This window comes from Rhincodon typus, chromosome 26 (genome assembly GCF_021869965.1).
Source record: "Rhincodon typus isolate 14 chromosome 26, sRhiTyp1.1, whole genome shotgun sequence".
Taxonomy (NCBI): Eukaryota; Metazoa; Chordata; class Chondrichthyes; order Orectolobiformes; family Rhincodontidae; genus Rhincodon; species Rhincodon typus.
In genome coordinates, this window is record NC_063357.1 from 28,611,319 (window position 1) to 28,631,021 (window position 19,703).

At 41.9% G+C, this 19,703-nt stretch overlaps 1 protein-coding gene across 2 annotated transcripts in view; it reads right to left on the reverse strand.

Moving 5' to 3' along the window:
* LOC109913705 (calcium-binding protein 8) overlaps window positions 1–19,703 on the reverse strand; it is a 315,322-nt gene that overhangs the window by 234,930 nt on the left and 60,689 nt on the right. For both annotated transcript variants that reach the window (XM_048612644.1, XM_048612643.1), the window contains exon 3: window positions 6,605–6,717. In XM_048612644.1, coding sequence (XP_048468601.1) covers window positions 6,605–6,717 — 113 coding nt within the window. The remainder of the gene's footprint in view (window positions 1–6,604; window positions 6,718–19,703) is intronic.

Consider the following 19,703-nt stretch of genomic DNA (forward strand, 5'->3'; position numbering starts at 1 on the left):
GTCTGAGTGATCACTGCATAGTCCTTGTGGAGATCAAGTCCCGCCTTCACATTGAAAATAACCTCCATCGTGTTATGTGGCACTATCTCAGTACTAAACGAGACAGACTTTGAACAGATCTAGCATCTCGAGACTGCATATTCATGAGGCGCTGTGGGCCATCAACAGCAGCAGAACTGTACTTCAGCACAATCTGTAACCTCATGGCCCAGCATACCCCCTACTCAACCATTACCATCAAGCCAGGCAATTAACCCTGGTTCAATGGAGAGTGCAGGAGGGCATGCCAAGAGCAGTACCAGGCATACCTGAAAATGAGGGTATCAACCTGGTGAAGCTACCAAACAGGACTGTTTCCATGCCAACAGCAAATGATAGAGCTAAGCAATCCCATAACCAATGCATCAGATCTAAGCTCTGCACTCTTACTACATCCAATCTTGAATGGTAGTGTACAATTCAACAACTCGCTACAGGAGGATGCTCCACAAATATCCCCACCCTCAATGATGGAAGAGCCCAACACAACAGTGCAAAAGATAAGGCTGAAGCATTCACAGCTATCTTCTGCCAGAGGTGCCAAGTGGATGGTCCACCTCGGTCTCCTCCAGTGGTCCCCAGCATTACAGATACCAGTCTTCAGTCAATTCGATTCACTCCACGTGATATCAAGAAATGGTTGGAAACACTGGATACTGCATAGGCCACAGGCCCTGACAACATTCTGGCAATAGTACTGAAGACAAGTGCACCAAAACTTGTTGCTCCCATAGACAAGCTCTTCCAATTTGGTTACAACACCAGTTTTTACCTAACAACGTGGACTATTGCTCAGGTATGTCCTGTTCAAAAAAAGGAGAACAAATCCAACGCAGCCAGTTACCATCCCATCAGTCTCCTCTCGATCATCATAAAGTGATGGAAAGCATCATTAGCAGTGCTATCAAGCAGCTCCTGCTCAGCAATAACCTGCTCAGTGACACCCAGGTCGGGTTCCACCAGGTCCATACAGATCCTGACCTCATTACAGATTTGTTTCAAACATGGATAAAAGAGCTGAATTCCGGAGGTGAGATGAGAGTTACAGCTTTTAGCATCAAGGTTACATTCAACCGAGTGTGGCATCAAGGAGCCCTAGCAAAATTCAAATCAATGGGTACCAGGGTGCAAACTCTCCATTGATTGGAGTCATGCCTGACACGTAGGAAAACGGCTGCGGTTGTTGGAGGCCAGTCATCTCAGCTCTAGGACATCTCAGCAGGTGGTCCTCAGGGTAGTGCCCTAGGCCCAACCATCTTCAGGGGTTTCATCAATGACCTTCCCTCCATCATAAGGTCAGAAGTGGGATATTTGCCAATGACTGCACAATGTTCAATGCCATTCATGACTCCTCCATGTGCAAATGTAACTTAGATCTGGACAATAGCCAGGCTTGGGCTGACAAATGGAAGTAACGTTCATACCAGCAAATGCCAGGCAACGACTATCTCAAATAAGAGATAATCTAACCATCGGCCTTCACATTCAATGGTGTTACCATCACTGAATCCCCCACTATCAACATCCTTGGAGCTACCATTGACCAGAAACTCAGCTGGACTCACCACATAAACAGTGGCTACAAGAGCAATTCAGAGGCTAGAAATATTTCAGCGAGCAACTCACTTGCTGTCATCTCAAAGCCGTCCACCATTATACAAGGCACAAGTCAGGAGTGTGATGAAACACTCCTCACATGCCTGGATGGCTGCAGCTCCAACAACACTCAAGAAGCTTGACACGATCCAGGACAAAACAGCGCACTTGATTATCACCACATTCACTCCCTCCACAAAAAACGCTCAGTAGCAGCTATGTATACTGTCTACATGATAGTACACCACAGATCCTCAAACAATACCTTCCAAACCCAAGACCACTTCCATCTAGAAGGACAAGGGCAGCAGTTACATGGGAACACCACCACCTCCAAGTCACTCACTATCCTGATTTGGAAATATGTCGCTGTTCCTTCACTGTAGCTGGGTGAAAATCCTGGAATTCCCTCCCTAACGGCATTGTGGGTCAACCTACAACACATGGACTGCAGCAGTTCAAGAAGGCAGCTCAATACAACCTTTTCCAAGGCAACTAGGGACAGCGAAAAAAAATGATTCAACAGAAAGCCAAAATCAGTAGCAAAGGTACGGTGTCTGTGGTCGGCTCAAGAAAAACAGCTTTGGTCTTCCTGATGTTTAGCTGTTCCAAGTTGTGATTCATTCAAGACTGGATGTCTGAGAGGCAGTTTGATAGCACAGAGTCCATATAGTGATTGCAAGACATGGAACTGAGAGAGAGCTAGGTGTGGCCAATATACAGGTGAAATCTGATGCACCAACTTTGAATATACTTATCAAGGGGCTTTATACAGATGATGAAGGAAACTGAGCTAAGAATAAACTCTAGATTTCTGAATGGGTATTTCAGGGTCATCCAACTAACCTTTTTTTTCTATTCATTTGAGGGATGTGGACATCGCTGGCTGGCCAGCATTTCTTGCCCATCCCTACTTGCCCTTGAGGAGGTGGTGGTGAGCTGCCTTCTTGAACCGTTGCAGTCCTCCTGATTCGTTCTGTAAGCTTCTATTTCTACTCGGAATTGATTTAATTGGATTTATATTGACAGCCTCCAATTCCAATGGAACTTTCTCTGTACAAACCTGCACAAGACTGAAACAGGATTTGCTGGTTGAGACACAGACATGTGCCAAACATGTTATGTACAACAAATTGTACGCTACTCTCTCTCTTAATTCTCCGAAACAGTGCTATTATACAAAGCCAGTGAGGGACCTCAAAATATATGGCACCTTGGGAAATCATTTTCTAAATCATAGAAGCAAGCAGCAAAGGATGAAGCCATTCAGTCCATTGTATCTCTGCCAGTTCTTTGGAAGTGCTATATAATTAGTTTTACTCCCACATTCTTCACACACTTCAAGCAAATAACTCATTTCTTTTTGCAAGTTACTGCTGAATCTGCTTCCACCACCCTTTCGGGCTATGCATTCCAGACCATGAACATTTCTGCATTAAAAAAAAATCTCCTCTCCAGTTTTCTTTGCCAATTATCTTAAATTTGTACCCTCTGGTTACCAGCCCACCTGATAATTGGTGTTATTTTAAATGGGTTATTTTGCCAGTGTTAAGATAACACCAATTGCAAAGTTTTCATTTCAATTAATTTGTTAAAGGACATGATGACTTTTGGAAAAAAAAATCTATTTGTCCAGCATTATTTCTGTTTTCTGAACTGTTGAAGTTTAATAATTTATTCTGAAATTACAGCAGTTAGTCACACGCTTTCAATGATGTTCTGAGCACCTTCACCAGGGAAATCAATTTTCACCAGTATTATTTTGCCTTGTTAGCAGCAAGACATAGTGACTAATGCTTGACTTAAAACAATACACTATCTGCCCTCCTCAGCTGAATTGATGATAGCAAATGTACAAATGTCATTGTGTCCATGGAAACGACACACTTTGAGGAGTGACTGTTCACTAAACAGCTCGCAATCATTCACACACATCCAGCAGCATTTAATGGTTATTTCGAGGTCAGTCATGAGCGCATAACCACAAATTCAAATCTGCAATTCAAAAATTGCAGAAAAAAACTACCCAACAGAAATTGACTTTCACACCTTGGTGTGGATTTTAACTTTCGGCAATGGCGTAAAACTGGTACAACTGGATCGGAAGTCAATGCACGTAAAAATCAGCAACATAGGAAAACAGTCTGCCAATTTGCTAACACACATTTGACACAATTGCGTGGTCAAAATCAACCTCATGCTAGTGAATTACAATTTTTTTTGATAATATGCATTAGTTCCCAAGTATTCCACAACCATAAATCCAGAATGTTAAACATAGTGAAACTTGAACAGGCAATAAGAAGAGAATCATAGAACAAAACATTCTCATGGACTGAAATATCTGTGCTATTTTATTCTGCTGCATTCAGGTCTTACTCTTTTGGTAAGAAGGTGTCAAGCTGGATGAACACAGCAGGCCAAGAAGCATCATAGGAGCAGGAAGGCTGACGTTTCGGGCCTAGACCCTTCATCAGAAATGGGATCAGAGATAGTAGGAACTGCAGATGCTGGAAAATCTGAGATAACAAGGTGTAGAGCTGGATGAACACAGCAGGCCAAGAAGCATCATAGGAGCAGGAAGGCTGACCCCCCCTACTCTTTTGGTATCTTGTTGTAAAGGTAGACCCTAATAGGTCCTTTACTGGAGAAGAACCACAAGCCTCATAAAAGAAGCTAGCTGTGTGAAAATATCCCCATGATCTCCTGATGGTGTAGTGAAGAAGTAAAATGATTGTTCTGCACTAAGATAGGAATAGCTCAAATTCTTGGTCAGTCCACTGTCTATGTGGAACAGATAATCTCAGAATCAAAGTGGCTGATCTTGATTTTGTACAATAGTATTAAACAGGTGACAGTGAGTCAGCAGCCTGCTCTATATCTCCACTGAGATTTATTTCTATTGATTATCAACCTAACGGAAGCAGGAAAAATTTTGCAGCTTCACAAGGTGAATGAACTCAGTGGCCTCCATAACAATCTTCAAACTTTTTTAAGATGCACTTTATTGGTTTGTTCTGCTGGTCTCCTTAGTGTAGTCAATCACTCGATGATTAATGTCATTGGGAAACTGGCCTTTAAGTTCATAAATTGCACCCTACCACCTCACTCCCCACTAAAGCCCCAACCACAGCAGCCATGGTCCAAATATACTTGGTAGCCAACACTACCAAGAGTGCAACTGCGGGAAACTGGTTCTTTGCCATAGTAACCTCATTTAATTTGGATTATAGTACAATGGCTCACTTTGTACATAGTTCCTACTGTAGATAGCGCACAGCATTTTATGGCCCCAATTTTAAAAGTGTCTGGTTTTCAACTCGGGCTGTTAAGGAGCAGAAAGCTGCTATATCCAAAACCTCTTTCAAAATTACCCCATAGCCCTCAGTTACTGTTCTGCAGAAACACATTCTCCTGCCCCAGAAATTTCAGGACATCACTGTGTGGACACACACTTGAACAGGAGTCCCTTAGATGCTGTTCCCTATGCCACTCGTGCGTTATTCCTGGTACCTACTATTCACTCATTCCTGACTCAAAGTCTGTGCTTGTTAGTTTTCAGATTACTAAATTGTAGCCATTATCATTATGGATGAGGGGGAAGGAAGTAAAGTATCTTCACAGATTAATTAACTCCTACATGAAAATCATAACCATCATTTCAATGCAGCAATACCATTCATGACAAATAATGTTTCCCCAGCAAATTCTATAAGCTTGTCAACCCTGTGAAGAATGCAACTCCCGCTGAGCTGAGTAGCAGAAGAAACAAAAATCAAGAACAGTGAAGTGCTTTTCAACATCAGTGCCAACAGTCTACCGCAATTAGAGAACAAAAATCATTACAGTATCTCAAACTGCCATGAACGACACTAGCAAATTCTCACCAGCCATCGTACAATTGTATTTTTCATAAGACATGACCAATTACTTTGAATTTCAAATTTATAAAACACTATTAAACTAAAATGAAGTAATGACAAAATTCTCATTCTCTCTGCACATCTTTATTCAACAGGTATGTATAGCAACTAACCAAGCTGAAAATATTCTCTTCATAATATTCGTACTGAAACTGTAGGTGTAATGTTTACATCCAAAGTAGGAACATGGGGTTTAATATTAGGGGAGTTAAAATTAAAATGCTTGATAGATTTGATACAAAGGCTGTAGTTACACTATGTCTCCTCTTGACATGATGAGATACCTGACCAAGGGTGTTTTGGGAAACATTAGTTCAGCAGTTGTAACAGCCTGTGTAAGCACATTATTCAATGCTGTACAGAACAAAGAGATAAGGAAAACTAAGGGTACTTTCTAGATAGTTGAGCCACCTTGGAAACTAGCAGACCCAAGACTGAAGGTTGAAATAACAAGGGTCTGCATGAAATTAAGAACTATAAATATGTGCTAAAAACTCTTATATTATTGTAAATTTCTTTGGATAATCAAGATCTTCTCCCTGGCATATTGCCAAATTCAAATTTGCTTCCTTGACTCACATAGATTTGAGAGTGGTCATTTTTCACGATAGCTATATCTATGTTTTATGACAAAGAATGCACAGACAAGATCTTTTTCTGCAAAACTAAACAAGTAGTATGAATGCATGCAACCATTAATGGCCCAATGGTTACATATTAACTCCAGTGGTATCATAAATTAATAGTTATAATTTATACTTTTACAAAGCTGTTGGCATGTTAGTGAAGTTATTGAAATATAAAGATCACGAGTATACTTTTAGAAAACGGCAGACTTTCTGATGCAAATTTACCACTGTACCTCATGTGGTGCAAATCAATCATTGCTGCACTCTGCAACTGAAATCAGACACTAATCGGATAAGCAATGCAATTGTACATCTTCTGCATTAAAGTATCAAGTAGACCTTGTTGCTATGGGACACTGCACAAGTTTTTAAAATGCGGATACTACCACAAAGTATCTAAGCAAATAAATATCTTACCTGCCAAAATATGGAGTCTATTGTGCTGCCATGAAAACCTTCCCGCACCTCAGATGACAACAGCTTAGGGCCGAGTATCGTCATGAATTCATCAAAGTCCACTTGCCCATCACCTGCGATACACAACGAGGTAATAATCAGTCTTGTTAAAGCTCCAGTTTTGATGATTTTCTTCTTAGGCTGGTGGAATTAACATCATGTTCTTTCATGAGATTTTCCCCAGTTTCCCACACTTACATCTAAGATCATTATAACTCCACATCTCACTCAACTGAACTCCTTCTTAGCTGAAGGGGCAGTGTAATGAGAAAGAAGCATCAAACGTAGGAAGAAATGTTCAGGAAAAGAGATGTATTTATCTTCCTGACCACTTTGTTGCTGGTAGATTCTTCTTAAGTGCGCATGTAAGCAATCAGAGCTCATCCAATGGAATTTCAGAGTTTGGTGCATTATAACCTGGCTATGGCTGATACCGTCAACCAGAAAGATGAGTAGGTTGAGTCGATGAGCCAATTGGTCACAACACTGAGATGCTGCAAGTGCTAATGGAAGAGGCATGAGAGGAACACACAACTTCGGGGGTCACTATTAAAAGCTTTGTTATATTTAGTTTTCCATTTGAAATTGCAATTTGCTCCAATATACAGTGCAAAACATTTGAAACTTTATGCATGTATTTATCAAGGTTCATAGAAATACAGCCCACACACGCTGCAAACTCCATCAGTCCTTTAATCCTTCTATCCTTTTTCCATTGTTTCCTCATAGTCCATCCCAGCCAATCCTGGCCACACTGAAGCCTGTGTGCCTGTGCCCCATTATGTGTTCCATCACTAAAATGAACAGACAAAGCACTACAGTCCCACACAGCTCTACATCAGGAATGTTTATTTTTAAAATCTGCACTCATACTATATTCTAAACTAGATCTGAGCAAGATTCTGTTCACAAGAGCTTGATTTTCTATTTCTTTATTCTTGTTATCAACTGCAGCATACTATTAGCCTATTTTGATTGCCTGTTGCCCTATAAGCAAACATTAATGGCCCTGGTCTGCTGAATCCCTTTGTTCCTTTAGCCTATCCAAACATCATAACGTAAATGCTTTTCTGTGAACATTGTTTTTCCATGTACCATTCTTGCACTTAAAGCCCACACCTCACATTTAAGTAACAAAATATCTACTATTGATTTATGAGTAAAGACTAGCCAGGGGCCCTTCAGTTCTCCATGCCAGCTCAAAGATTCCTCACTTCACTCTCAAACATCGCGTAATCCATAAAATAAACATATCGGCAATCTTTACCCTTTTTTGAAAGAAGAAAATTTTCTTTTGATGTAATGTCTGCTAAATCAAGCAGCTGCTTTCTGCAAATAACAATTTAATGAGAAATTCAGTTATATATTTTTCATTGCATATTTTTAAAATATAATTATTTCCACTGTCAGCTTTCCAATTATTAGGTTTTATTTTACCGTGATGTTATTAAATCCTGAATTTAAAGATCTATGTCCTATACATCTTTTGGTACAAGCTGCAACAAAGTTAATTTGTAAAGAAAATTAATGCAATGCATTACTGCTGACTGCTCTCTGCCTGTTAGCACCTCATTCTATTGCTAGTTTTATATTAAGGTTAATTCAGTCTCCACAACCAATAGCCTGTGTGTTGGTACTTATGCAATTTGCTTTCAATAACTTTTGAGAGTTTGCAAGGATCACACTATTGCTGTTGATCAAGTCTGTAACTAATGTTACCTAAATCACACTTGCTAAAAGCTCAATTGTATAACTTTCAGAACATTTTCAACTTAGTAAAATAATTAGTTCTACATTAAAATAATATAACTTACACAACAGAAATTCTACATGTCTGCAACAAAGAGCTCTGGAACTGGAGTCTGAACTCTCTGTCATTGGCAGTATGGACATCGATCCATGTCTATCTTTCTGAGAGCCCTCAGTCTTGTTTCATATGAAGAGACTACGCCATAGCAAACCACAATGTCAACAGCACAGAGTCAATGTCAGTTAGCCTCAACATAACCTCCAGATATTTTTTGTTGTTTAACAGGGTTTTTATTCTAGTCAACACTGAGCAGTGCAAGCTGTAACCCATAGCCGATTAGAAGTGATTAACTATGTGAAGCAATTGCACTTTAATGAGGTGTAAAGGACTGAGTTCCTGTTTCCACCCAGAGCACTTGACATACTGTGATTTGGTAAGTTTATAATTGACTATTATGGAAATGGTAAAATAGCAAACATGTTTTTGGTCAAAAGCACGTTAGCTGAAGGGTGATAAACAAAGCACAGACAAACATTCCTTGCCTGGAGATGAAGACAGACTTGCATGAATTAATCAATTCAGTGACATTACAAAAGGAGAGTCTCAGGACCAAATATATTTGTTCAGATGAACTGGGGTTAGTTAATGAAGGATTACTAGAAAAAGAAACAGGAAGTGCTTGAAAAACTCAGTAAGTCTGGCAGCATCTATGAAGAGAGAAATAAAGTTAATGTTTCATGTCCAATATGACTTCTTCAGAACTATATAGAGTCATATTAGACTCAAAATGTTAAGTCTTTCTTATTTTCATTCATTCATGGGATAAGGGTGTCACTGGCTAGATCAGCATTTATAGCCTTTCCCTAATCGCCAGAGGGGAGTTAAGAGTCAATCACATTGCTGTGGGCCTGGAGTCACATGTAGGCCAGGCCTGGTAAGGATGGCAGTTTCCTTCCCTTAAGGACATTGGTGAACCAAATGGCTTTACCAACAATTGACAAATGTCCCCAGGACATTACCCAGGTCTCAGTGCAGCGATAATACCACTAGGCTATCACCTCTTCTATCTCCACAGATGCTCCAGACCTACTGAGTTTCTCCAGCATTTTCTGTTTTTCTTTCAGATCTCCAGCGTCTGCATATTCTGCTTTTACGAAAGAGTAACTAGACTCAGGTATGTACATGTGATTGAGCACCAGTTTAAATATTATAAATTCTACCTTTAGTTTCAAGTAATTCTTTGACTTAATTTTTAAGCATAATTTACAGCAATTTGAAAACCGGAAAGTAGAGTTAGTTGACATATGGGATTTTATCTGCGATACAGTCTAAGCAGTTGGGAGAGAGAAAAACCCTTGGTGGGAAAGTGTAATTATAATAATTTTATATAATCAGCATAGGCACTTAATGCAAAATAAAAAGAGACATTTTATCTAGGATTTAGATAGCACCCTTCCTGGCCTCCATCATCCTATAGGGCTGAATCCTATGTTATTTTGGGCTAAGTGTCAATTTTGTTGAGTATGACGGAGGATTTCTCCATGCAAGGCCGTGCAAGTTTTCTCTTATCAAACTCATTTGATTAACTACCCACTCTGCCCCGTGGCAGCCCGTGTGCCCAATTCTCACTCCATTCTAGAGTTAGAATTAGATTTATTATCACAAGCTTTCAGAGCGTAGCCCATTACTTCACCTGACGAAGGGGCTATGCTTCGAAAGCTTGTGATTTCAAATAAACCTGTTGGGCTGTAACCTGGTGTTGTGTGACCTCTGACCTTGTCCACCCCAGTCCAAGACCGGCACCTCCACGTCATCCCTTAGGAATAGCAAAGGAGGCCATGTCCCTAGACCCTCCCAGCTCCATCCAAGCTCACCATCCAGGTCAGTACTGCCTCGACAGTATAGAGGAGCAGCTAGCTGTGCAGAAAGGTCAACGGACTTTCTCTGCTCTTCCAGGATTCAGAAAGTAGAATGAACATTCTTTCATCCTCTACTCTCTGCTACCTCATACTCACTTTATCTCTGCTACTGCATTCAGCTCCCACCAAGGCTCATGCTCTACTGCTCTCACCATTACATGAAACATCTTCTGTCATTCACACTCCCCAAACTCCCAAACTATTAACCCTGCATGGCCTTTACGCTGCCTGCTCACTCCCTCAGGTCACCTCACCAATTTTCTGCTCCTTGCACCAGCACTAACAGCTGTGCCACACACTTTCAATCTACTCAATCCCTCCTTTCCTGTCACTGCAGGATAAAATAACTACAACATGGCACAGAGGGAATGAGTGGAGGGGTGCCCAACATTAGGCTCCTCACCCCCTACAGAGAGGACCAGGAGTGCTCCAACAGAGATGCCAAGACATCCATGAGTAAGTACCACTCTTCATTCCATTCCAACTCTCACAGTAACCCCACTGTCAGCATCATTCATTGCACACCATTCCTAATCCTGGGCATGATGCCTTCTTTTTTGTGTCTTGTAGGTGCCAGTGCCATAGCCACAGTCTTGGCACTAAATGCCCATACCACCAGAAAGAACTTCATCAACTCCAGAGGAGAAAAGTACCACAACCAAGGCTGTGTTATGGGAACACAGCTGGTTGAAGCAGGTTGGTGGCTGCCATGGAAAGCCAGGTCCTCCTGCACCCTCAGGGTCTGCTGGATAGGATGCAGAACCTGGACTCCATTGGCCGTGCTGCTGGTCCTCTGGACCAAACACAAGTTTACAAGGAAAGGAGGACCTTTAGATCACTTCAGGTGACCAGTCATCACATAGAGATAGGGCAATGCCAGGAGGCACCCAGCCAGATAAGGGACTACACACAGGTCCCTCAGACGTTGCTCTCAGGACACTCCAGAAGTGGTATGGCCTTCCACCTTCACGCTGCCTACTCCCCACTGGGCTCAGGTGGAGTAAAGGTGTTTGCACTGGAGTTACCGTGCCAGAGCCCCCAGGCTGACAGGTGACTCCCTCAACTTGCCTGATGACTGTTAACCAAAGACTTTGAGATTTGGCTGGCTGCCTGCTGCACATGCAGTGTGCTTGCCACATAAGCTGCTGGCACATGGTGCACATGTCAGATTGATGTAGCGACATGTTGTACTGCAAGATGTGTGCCCCTTGGATTGAGGACGGCTGACCAGCAAGACAGGTTCTCTGGCTTAGTGACTGTACAAAGAGGCAAGGTAAAGACAAGGCAACGCAGGGAAGGTGTGGGCATGCAAGGAGACACAAAGTGAGTGTACACTGACAGAGAAAGTGTGCAGCCCTAAAATGCAGCCTGGTCCAAACTACTGTCTATGCCTGTTACTATGAGCAAAGTCTCCCTTGTACAGCCTTGTGATGCTAATGGCCGGCAGGGTCTGAATTTTATTAGCATCCTACAGGTGTTTCACTAAGAGGTTGGCAAACTTCAAAGGGTGGTATTTGTTGACTGGGCAGGTGCATGGTGCTGATGCCCATCAATCAAGCGTTGAGATGCAGCCGCATGGTGACCAATATGTAAGCTCTTTGCAGCCAACGGTGAGTTGAAATAACCAGGTAATCGCTCTATGTCATGAAGTCTTGGAGTGAAGTTTGAACTTAATGAGGCAAGATGTGCAGCTAATTATGTTGTTAACAAACAATAAAAGGCAACTCGCTGCTACCTGGCAAGTTACTTCAATGACGTTCAGAACTTGGTTAAAAAGATACAGCAAGTTATTCCCAACATCAAGGTAGACCTTGCTGACATCTCGCATGATTCTGCCACTATGTCATGTCATTCAGATCCCCTACAAGATTCTGCTCAAAGTGTTTGATGGCTCATGAGGTACTTTCAGTCTAGACACTGTTAAAACGCAACTATTTTCATGCAAACAGCTCACACTAACACCAATGCGCCACTGACCAATTCTCTCTTTAGTGACTTAGTTCAATATTGATGTTGATAAACATTGTCCAGGAAACCAAAGATATCACTCCTTCTCTTGTTTGAAATAATGTCACGGGTTCTTTAACATCCACCTGACCCACTTGACAGAGTCTTGGTTCAACATCTCACCCAAAAGGCGGTGTCTACAACAGTGCAGAACTCCTCCTGTACTACTGGAGGACCAGCATAGCTAAAGCTTACCCCAAACCATGGGACAAGAGTCAGTGTCAGAGTACACCAGGACCTTGTTCACATGGGGCGCTGGGCCCAGGAGCGGCAGATGGAATTTAACCTAGATAAATGTGGAGTTCTACATTTTGGTAGGGCAAATCAGAGCAGGACTTATGCACTTAATGGTAAGGTCCTAGGGAGCATTGCCAAACGAAGATGCCTTGGAATGCATAGTTCCTTCAAAGTGGAGTCGCAGGTAGACAGACTAGTGAAGAAGGTGTTTGATACACCTGCCATTATTGGTCAGTGCATTGAGTATAGGAGTTGGGAGGTCATGTTGTGGTTGTAAAGGACATTGGTTAGGCCACTTTTGGAATTGCATTCAATTCTGGTCTCCCCGCCATAGTAAAGATGTTGTGAAACTTGAAAGGATTCAGAAAAGATTTGCAAGGATGTTGCCAGGGTTGCAGGGTTTGAGCTATAGGGAGAGGCTGAATGGACTGAGGCTATTTTCCCTGGAGCATCAAAGGCTGAGGGATGATCTTATAGAAGTTTATAAATTCATGAGGGGCATGAGTAGAGTCAATTACCCTGTTTTCGCCAGGGTAAGGGAGTTCAAAACTAGAGGCATACCTTTAAGATGAGAGGGAAAGATTTAAAAGAGGCCTAAGGGGCAGCTTTTTCATGCAGAGGGTGGTGCATGTATGGAATGAGCTTCCAGAAGAAGTGGCGGAGGCTGGTACAATTACAACATTTATTCAGCATCTGGATGGGTATATGAATAGGAAGGGTTTAGAGAGATATGGGCCAAATGCTGACAAATAGGTCTGGATTAATTTAGGATATCTGGTCAGCATGGACGAGTTGGACAAAAGGTCTGTTTCCGTGCTGTACAGCTCTATGACTCTATGACTCGGAGTGAGATTCTGTACCAAGGAAATGAAAGCAGATGTAAAATCTTTTAACATGGCATAAATCTGGTCATAAATCTGGTCAGAAATGCTGTGGCAACATTTACTTTTTGCATGCATGTTACAGTCTGGAGCTGCTTGTGGTGACGGTAAGGGCTGCAACTTTCTCTCCGTCACAAGGCTGACCAAGAATTCTCTCACATTTCCCAGCTGTCATGAGCATGCATTTGAAAGGCTTGGGCTGATACTCAAACCTGTTTCGCCGTGGAATGAAATCACCTTGCTTGGCCATCACATCCTGCAGTGGGACTTGAATCTGGAGGCTATTGGCTCAGAAACAGTGATGCTACCCTCTATTCTGCATGTAGAACTTTTTGAAAATTTTCGCAAGAAGTTTTAATCACCGAGAGAATATGAAGAAGAAGAATCATATTACTCATCACACAGTCGAATACAACAGTAGTTGGAAAATGTGAATACCGCTGAGGTTACTGTTCTAATTAGGCACTCATGAAATGAGACACACTGACATTCAGTCATTCAGATTGACGCCAGTCAGAGATATTCAGTTGGTTATTTGATACTCTGTAAATTTCTGACTTTAAATGTAAATTTATAAGTATAGTATAAAAGGAAAAATAAGTCTGTGGGATTAATCTATGTAAAATAGAAATGTATTAACTCTTAAATAATTATTGGAAAAACCTATATACACAGAAAATTATCTTTGCAAACTAATGGAGAGACGGCAGAAAATTAACAGGAACAGCTTAATTAAAGTAAACCTAAATCTGATATGCAAATTTTCTTTGCAGCTGCACCTGATTGGCCAAAATCACTTATTCAATGAAACAGAACCTAAAGTATCTAACATACATCAATATTTTTTCACACTATTGTATGTTTTTATGTTTCACTTTTATTATAGGCGAGTTAATGAAAGAATAAGACAGTTTCTTTCAAATCTGTACTTCACAATAGGACAAACCTCCACTTTACGACAGAATGATACATTAGGGGCATTTAAGTGACTCTTGGATAGGCACATGGATGATAGTAAAATGTAGGGTATGCAGGGTAGTTTGATCTTAGAGTAGGATAATAGGTCGGCAGAACATCATGGGCCGAAGGGCCTGTACTGTGCTGTATTGTTCTATGTTCCATGTTCTAATGAAATTCAGTTGAGATCTGGGGCAGGAATTTTGGACCTCAATGGGGTTGGGCCCTCAAACGAGTGCTGCCAACCAGTGTACTAGTTTTAGGTTATCATTAAAGTAGAGGGTTGATCCCATCGTGTGGTTCCCTGAGTGGATCATCAAAGCTATTTGGCAGAATGCCTCATCGCCAGAATTTTCCAACAAACACCAAGATGTAGCTTGGTTAGTGGTGACACCACTCATCAGATCCTTCATGTACGCCCAGCCTCTCTACACCACCATACACTGCCCTCAAAGCAGCTGTGAGGGGGAGGTGGTAGACACTGTCAAACATCTCCTTCTGGAATGTGCCTTTGCAAGGACGGTCTGGACAGTGATGCAATGTTTTTATCAAGATTCATCCTGAACAGCTCCATGATGCAGGACTGTGCTCTACGGTCTGTTCCCCAAGACACACCAAGACAAACATTAACTACATCTAGAGGACCATAAACTCAATGAAAGACACGTTTTGGTCTGCCTGAAACATTTTGGTCTTCCAGTGCAAAGAGTTGACCTTGACTGAGTGTTGCAGCCTGGCACATTCCAAGGTCCAGGACTATGTGCTGAGAGATGCACTAAAGCTTGGAGCAACCGCTGCCAAGGTGCAGTGGGGAAAGACCACCGTCCAAGTTTTTTCTGCCAACGTACATGAGGATACATTCAGTTATCAGACCCTCTTGTTGCCTCAAATGTATGTAAATAATATTCTGCGTGAGTAGGAAATGATTTTGTTTGCAGCTGCAGGAAATGTCAAATTTCAATGTTCATTTTCTTTTTATTTGCAAAGACTGTACAGAATTGTTTTAGTACCTTGTGTATGTACATAAAGTTTTTTTATGAATAAAGCATACTATTGCAATGAAAAAATGTTTTCAGTCGCCATTGGGGTTAATCAGAGATTTGGGGGGGTGGAATCTAGGTCGATTTGGAAAGGCTAACCAATTAATTTTGTTAACAAACTTATTGTCTGTTCTTTAAGGGTTAGTTTTGAATTTTGATGAGGGCACACAGGCTGAATATTAGCCCATTGACAAGAGCAGTAGGAGTACAGCTGAAGATCAGTTTTGGCTGCACCAGGCTGCACCATTAAATTGGGAGGTGGAGACATGAAAGGGAGCACAGCCGTGGAGTATACTCAACCATTGGGCATGTGGAGATTCTGAAGTGGATCATTTCAGCATGCTGCGGTAATGCAGGGATTGGGACTCTCCTTGCAACTCTGAGCCCTAATTTGGGTGGGGGAGCAGTTCCAGGAGCAAATGTTATTGTGAATGCAACTTACAGCAAATGTGGAAATGGGGCAACAGCTGAAAAGACAATTACAGCTCTCGGCCATTGGGTTGGGTGGCAATGAGGATGAATATCCTCAACAGTAGAGGTAGAGCAGGGCAGTGGACGGGGGGAGGGCCAGGAATGAATTGGGTTTATTGCCAAAGAAGAAACTACTGGGTTGGGTCAGAGAGTTAGTGCTGCATACAGTGTGTCCCTCCATGCACACGTTCACTGAGAACTATTGCCTTTGTCCTCTCATCTCACAGAACTGTCTACATTCCCCATCAGTATGAATCAAAGTTAGTGTGGCTTTGCTCTTCTAGACTCTGCCATCTTTCAAGCATCAGAAGTGAACTTTGGTGACATCTTGAATGCCATGTTATTACATCTCACAGGTTACTGATGACCTATTTGCAAGAGTTGAGCAGTACATAAGATTTTCAACAGATGAGGCCTCATCTGGGATCCAAGGCCAGTGGGATTCACTTCCATCAACTGACTCCATTGTAAACCCATAGCCATCAAGGTGCTCAGTGACTGACCTGGGAGATTCATGAACAGACGCCCAGTCCCTCTATGTTCAGCTCATCTGCAACTACACTTTGTACATTTCTGTGCTTGCATTCCGGGAAGCTCCTCTGACAATCCAGGCTGCCTCAGCTCTTCATCCCACACCCCTCCCCAACCAAACATCATGAGTAGTTTCCTCAGAGGAAAGGTTTTTCTCTTACAGAGACAGCTATTGCTTTGTGTGACTCTGAGGTAGAGCCACAGAGGTGCTACAACTGCTCCCATCTGCATCAGTGTCCACACTCCATACAGCAGCCCTCCAACAAGGTGTGGACCTCGAAGAGGGTGAGTCCTTGTAATGACACTTTTCATCAGACAAAGCAGAGATGCAGGATCTACAGCAGCTCAAGATGGCATCTCACCATAATTTTCTCAATGCAGTAGGGACAGGCAATAAATGCTGGCTTAGCCAGTGACGCCCAGATTCCATGGGCATATAAACAGAAAAAAGTCACAAACATCAAAAGGATCATAATACAAATGCACAGTTGGTCTATGCAGAATAATGCGAAATAATGCCCACTGCCCTAACAACCAACATGATTCCTTTACTGGAATTGATATGATGTCATGTTAATACCTAGAGAGTTGGATGCTGGGTGACTGATGCTATTCATTGGAGTCTTTTAGGTTCAAGAACTCCATTGGTAAATAGGAAGAAATTAATACCGAGGCACATGGAAAGCCCGGGAGTATAAGGAACAGGTCATCAATACCATAAATCAAAGTTTCCAATGCATTGGTCAATGGAATGCTTCTGAAATCTTCTGTGGAGCTTGGAAAAAGTACTTCCTATTTTATATTTTTAAAAGCCATTCATATTTTCTCAAAGTTACTATTAGCACATAGATGAAAGGTTGTTAATATGCTGATCGTGAATTGTTTTTCCCAGAAACTATATAATAAGAGATTTGTTTGTTTGTCTGTTTATTCAGAAGGGAACACACAATTGTGTTGAAAAAATCTTTGATGTCCTTTGTGTATGAAAGATTCAGGCATACTTAAATGGAAAAACTGCAAGACAAAGATGCCAAGACAGTCATGTCAGAAAAATAAGACTGTGCCTGCAGTATGTATTATCTACAAATACACTGCAGCAATTAGCCTTTTAGCATCTTCTAAATCTGAATGAATTGCACTCCATAGAAACACAAGGTCAGCAAATCCACAAGCCATGTTCATTTCAAGGTCCTTTCCAATTCACACTCCATTCCAACTTAAACAGATATCAATGTTCCTTCACTTCTGGGTCAAAATCCTCTGCGGGGGCAAAAAGAAGTCAGCGCAGGGGCTACTGTTACATAGCAGCAAGCAGAAAGTCCCAGCAGGGAGGGTCAGTTCACAGCTGCCTCTGTGAGGCTACTGTTTGACACTCTGTGATCAATCGCCCAGGTTGAGCACTGTTATGGGTTAACTCTACAGCTAAAACTGCAAGCCATGTTAATGTTTTGGAATACCAAGATCAGCCATGTATCAAAGGTCCTGCTTCCAACTAGCAAGACAGCACAGAGGGAGTTAGGAAAACCAGCCACATATTTTCTTTTTCAGTTTTATTGGAATACTATATTTTTCATGTTATATAAAAAAGAAAAAGAAATGATGATTAAATACGACAAAATTAATTCAAACAACCTGGGTTTCATTTAGCAAAGTTTTGTATGGTGGGTGTAATAGGTTATTGAATTCTAGTTTTTAAGACAAATTAAAATCTGGAAAATAAAGTGCATAACCCAAGTACAGATGAGTCCGCGTTTACACTTATAATCTTCAATGTAACTGTAGCCCATTCCATATAGGAATAAATAATGGTTAAATGGATTGCATCTATGGATGGTACTTAAGGAGGTGTGTGAGGTGGTGGGGCTGGGGGGTGACTCACTCACCTGCTTTGGAGAACGCACACTACACTAAATACCTGGTAGGTGAGTGGACTCAGTGGTCTTCTCTTTCTGAGATGAAGGTGCACTCCTGTTATCTGCTGATAAACAGCCTTCAATACAATTGTACTCACTTGCATCCTTTGAAAGCATCCAGTGAGAATTATGCACCCACTCCAACTTGATGAAGGGAATTGTCTCAATATTTGGAACCAATTTTAGAGTTTCCTGGAAGCGTACCTCTGCAATTAATAATATGGTCGGTGTCTTCGGTTGATTCATCTTTACTCCAATCAGTTGGAATAATAATACAGACCTGGCAGAGCGGGCAAACAGCTGAGGTCATCAGGCCAATTCATTTAAATATTTTGATGGTGTTCCAAGTGCTTTAGTGTCTGATACACTGATAGAACTCAAAGATTGAATTTGGATTTCTTTGGTGCCAGGGGATTTTAAATCGCTCCCAGTCACATTTAAAGCGGTGCTACGGAATTCGATTTCAAGGAAATGGCTGAAGCTGACTAATTCCATTCAATTTTCAAGTGTTGCACATCTGACTGCAATGAGCTCTTGCGAGAAACGATGACCCTATTTGGAAGAGAGACCTGCACAAACAGAGGTAACCACACATCAGGATTTTAGCTTCAGCTGGTGGTAGGACAACAGCTCCTAACCGTTACAGTCATCAGCCTCTAAAAGTTGCCAGGCAATCACCAGGGCTCAGCAGCCTCACTGGCCAGCAGCAGTGACTGAAGGGCACCTGGAGGAGGAGGGCACGGTGATAGACAGATACGTGGGTCTGGCCTGGGGGCACAGGAGCCAAATTAAACATGCAGGGAACCAGAGGTAGAATGGGGAGGACCTTCTGAGGGACCAAGAGTGTCCAAAAGGTAGGAACCCTCCTCCAAGCAGTCTGCCATGAGGTTAATCAGTTGGCTTCTGGGTGTAAGGGGCTGTGCCTCCCTGAGACTGGCAACATGGCAGGATAGCAGTAAGATAGTGGACACCTTTCCCACCTTCCCACAACATCTTTATTCCTCTTGTCATGACAATGCCAGACATGTCTGTAAAAAATGATTGCTCACAGACTCTCTCACACAAATCAAAACTTAAAATGGCTGCTATTCCTAAACTGGCAAATCATGCTTCCATGTTAGGTATTGAGTTGGCCTAGGCCTGGAATACAGGCGCTTCTCTTAAAAACTCAGGGTAATTAACTTTCAATTCTCTTAGCTATCAGCTTGGATTGCTCTCACTGTCAGCTGGTGGTGAGCTAGAAGGAACTGTTTTTTATTGACTTGTGGGACACGGGTGTCAATGGCTAAGCCAACATTTGTTGCCTGTCCCCTGCTGTCCTTGAGAAGTTGGTTGGTGAAATGCCATCTTGAAC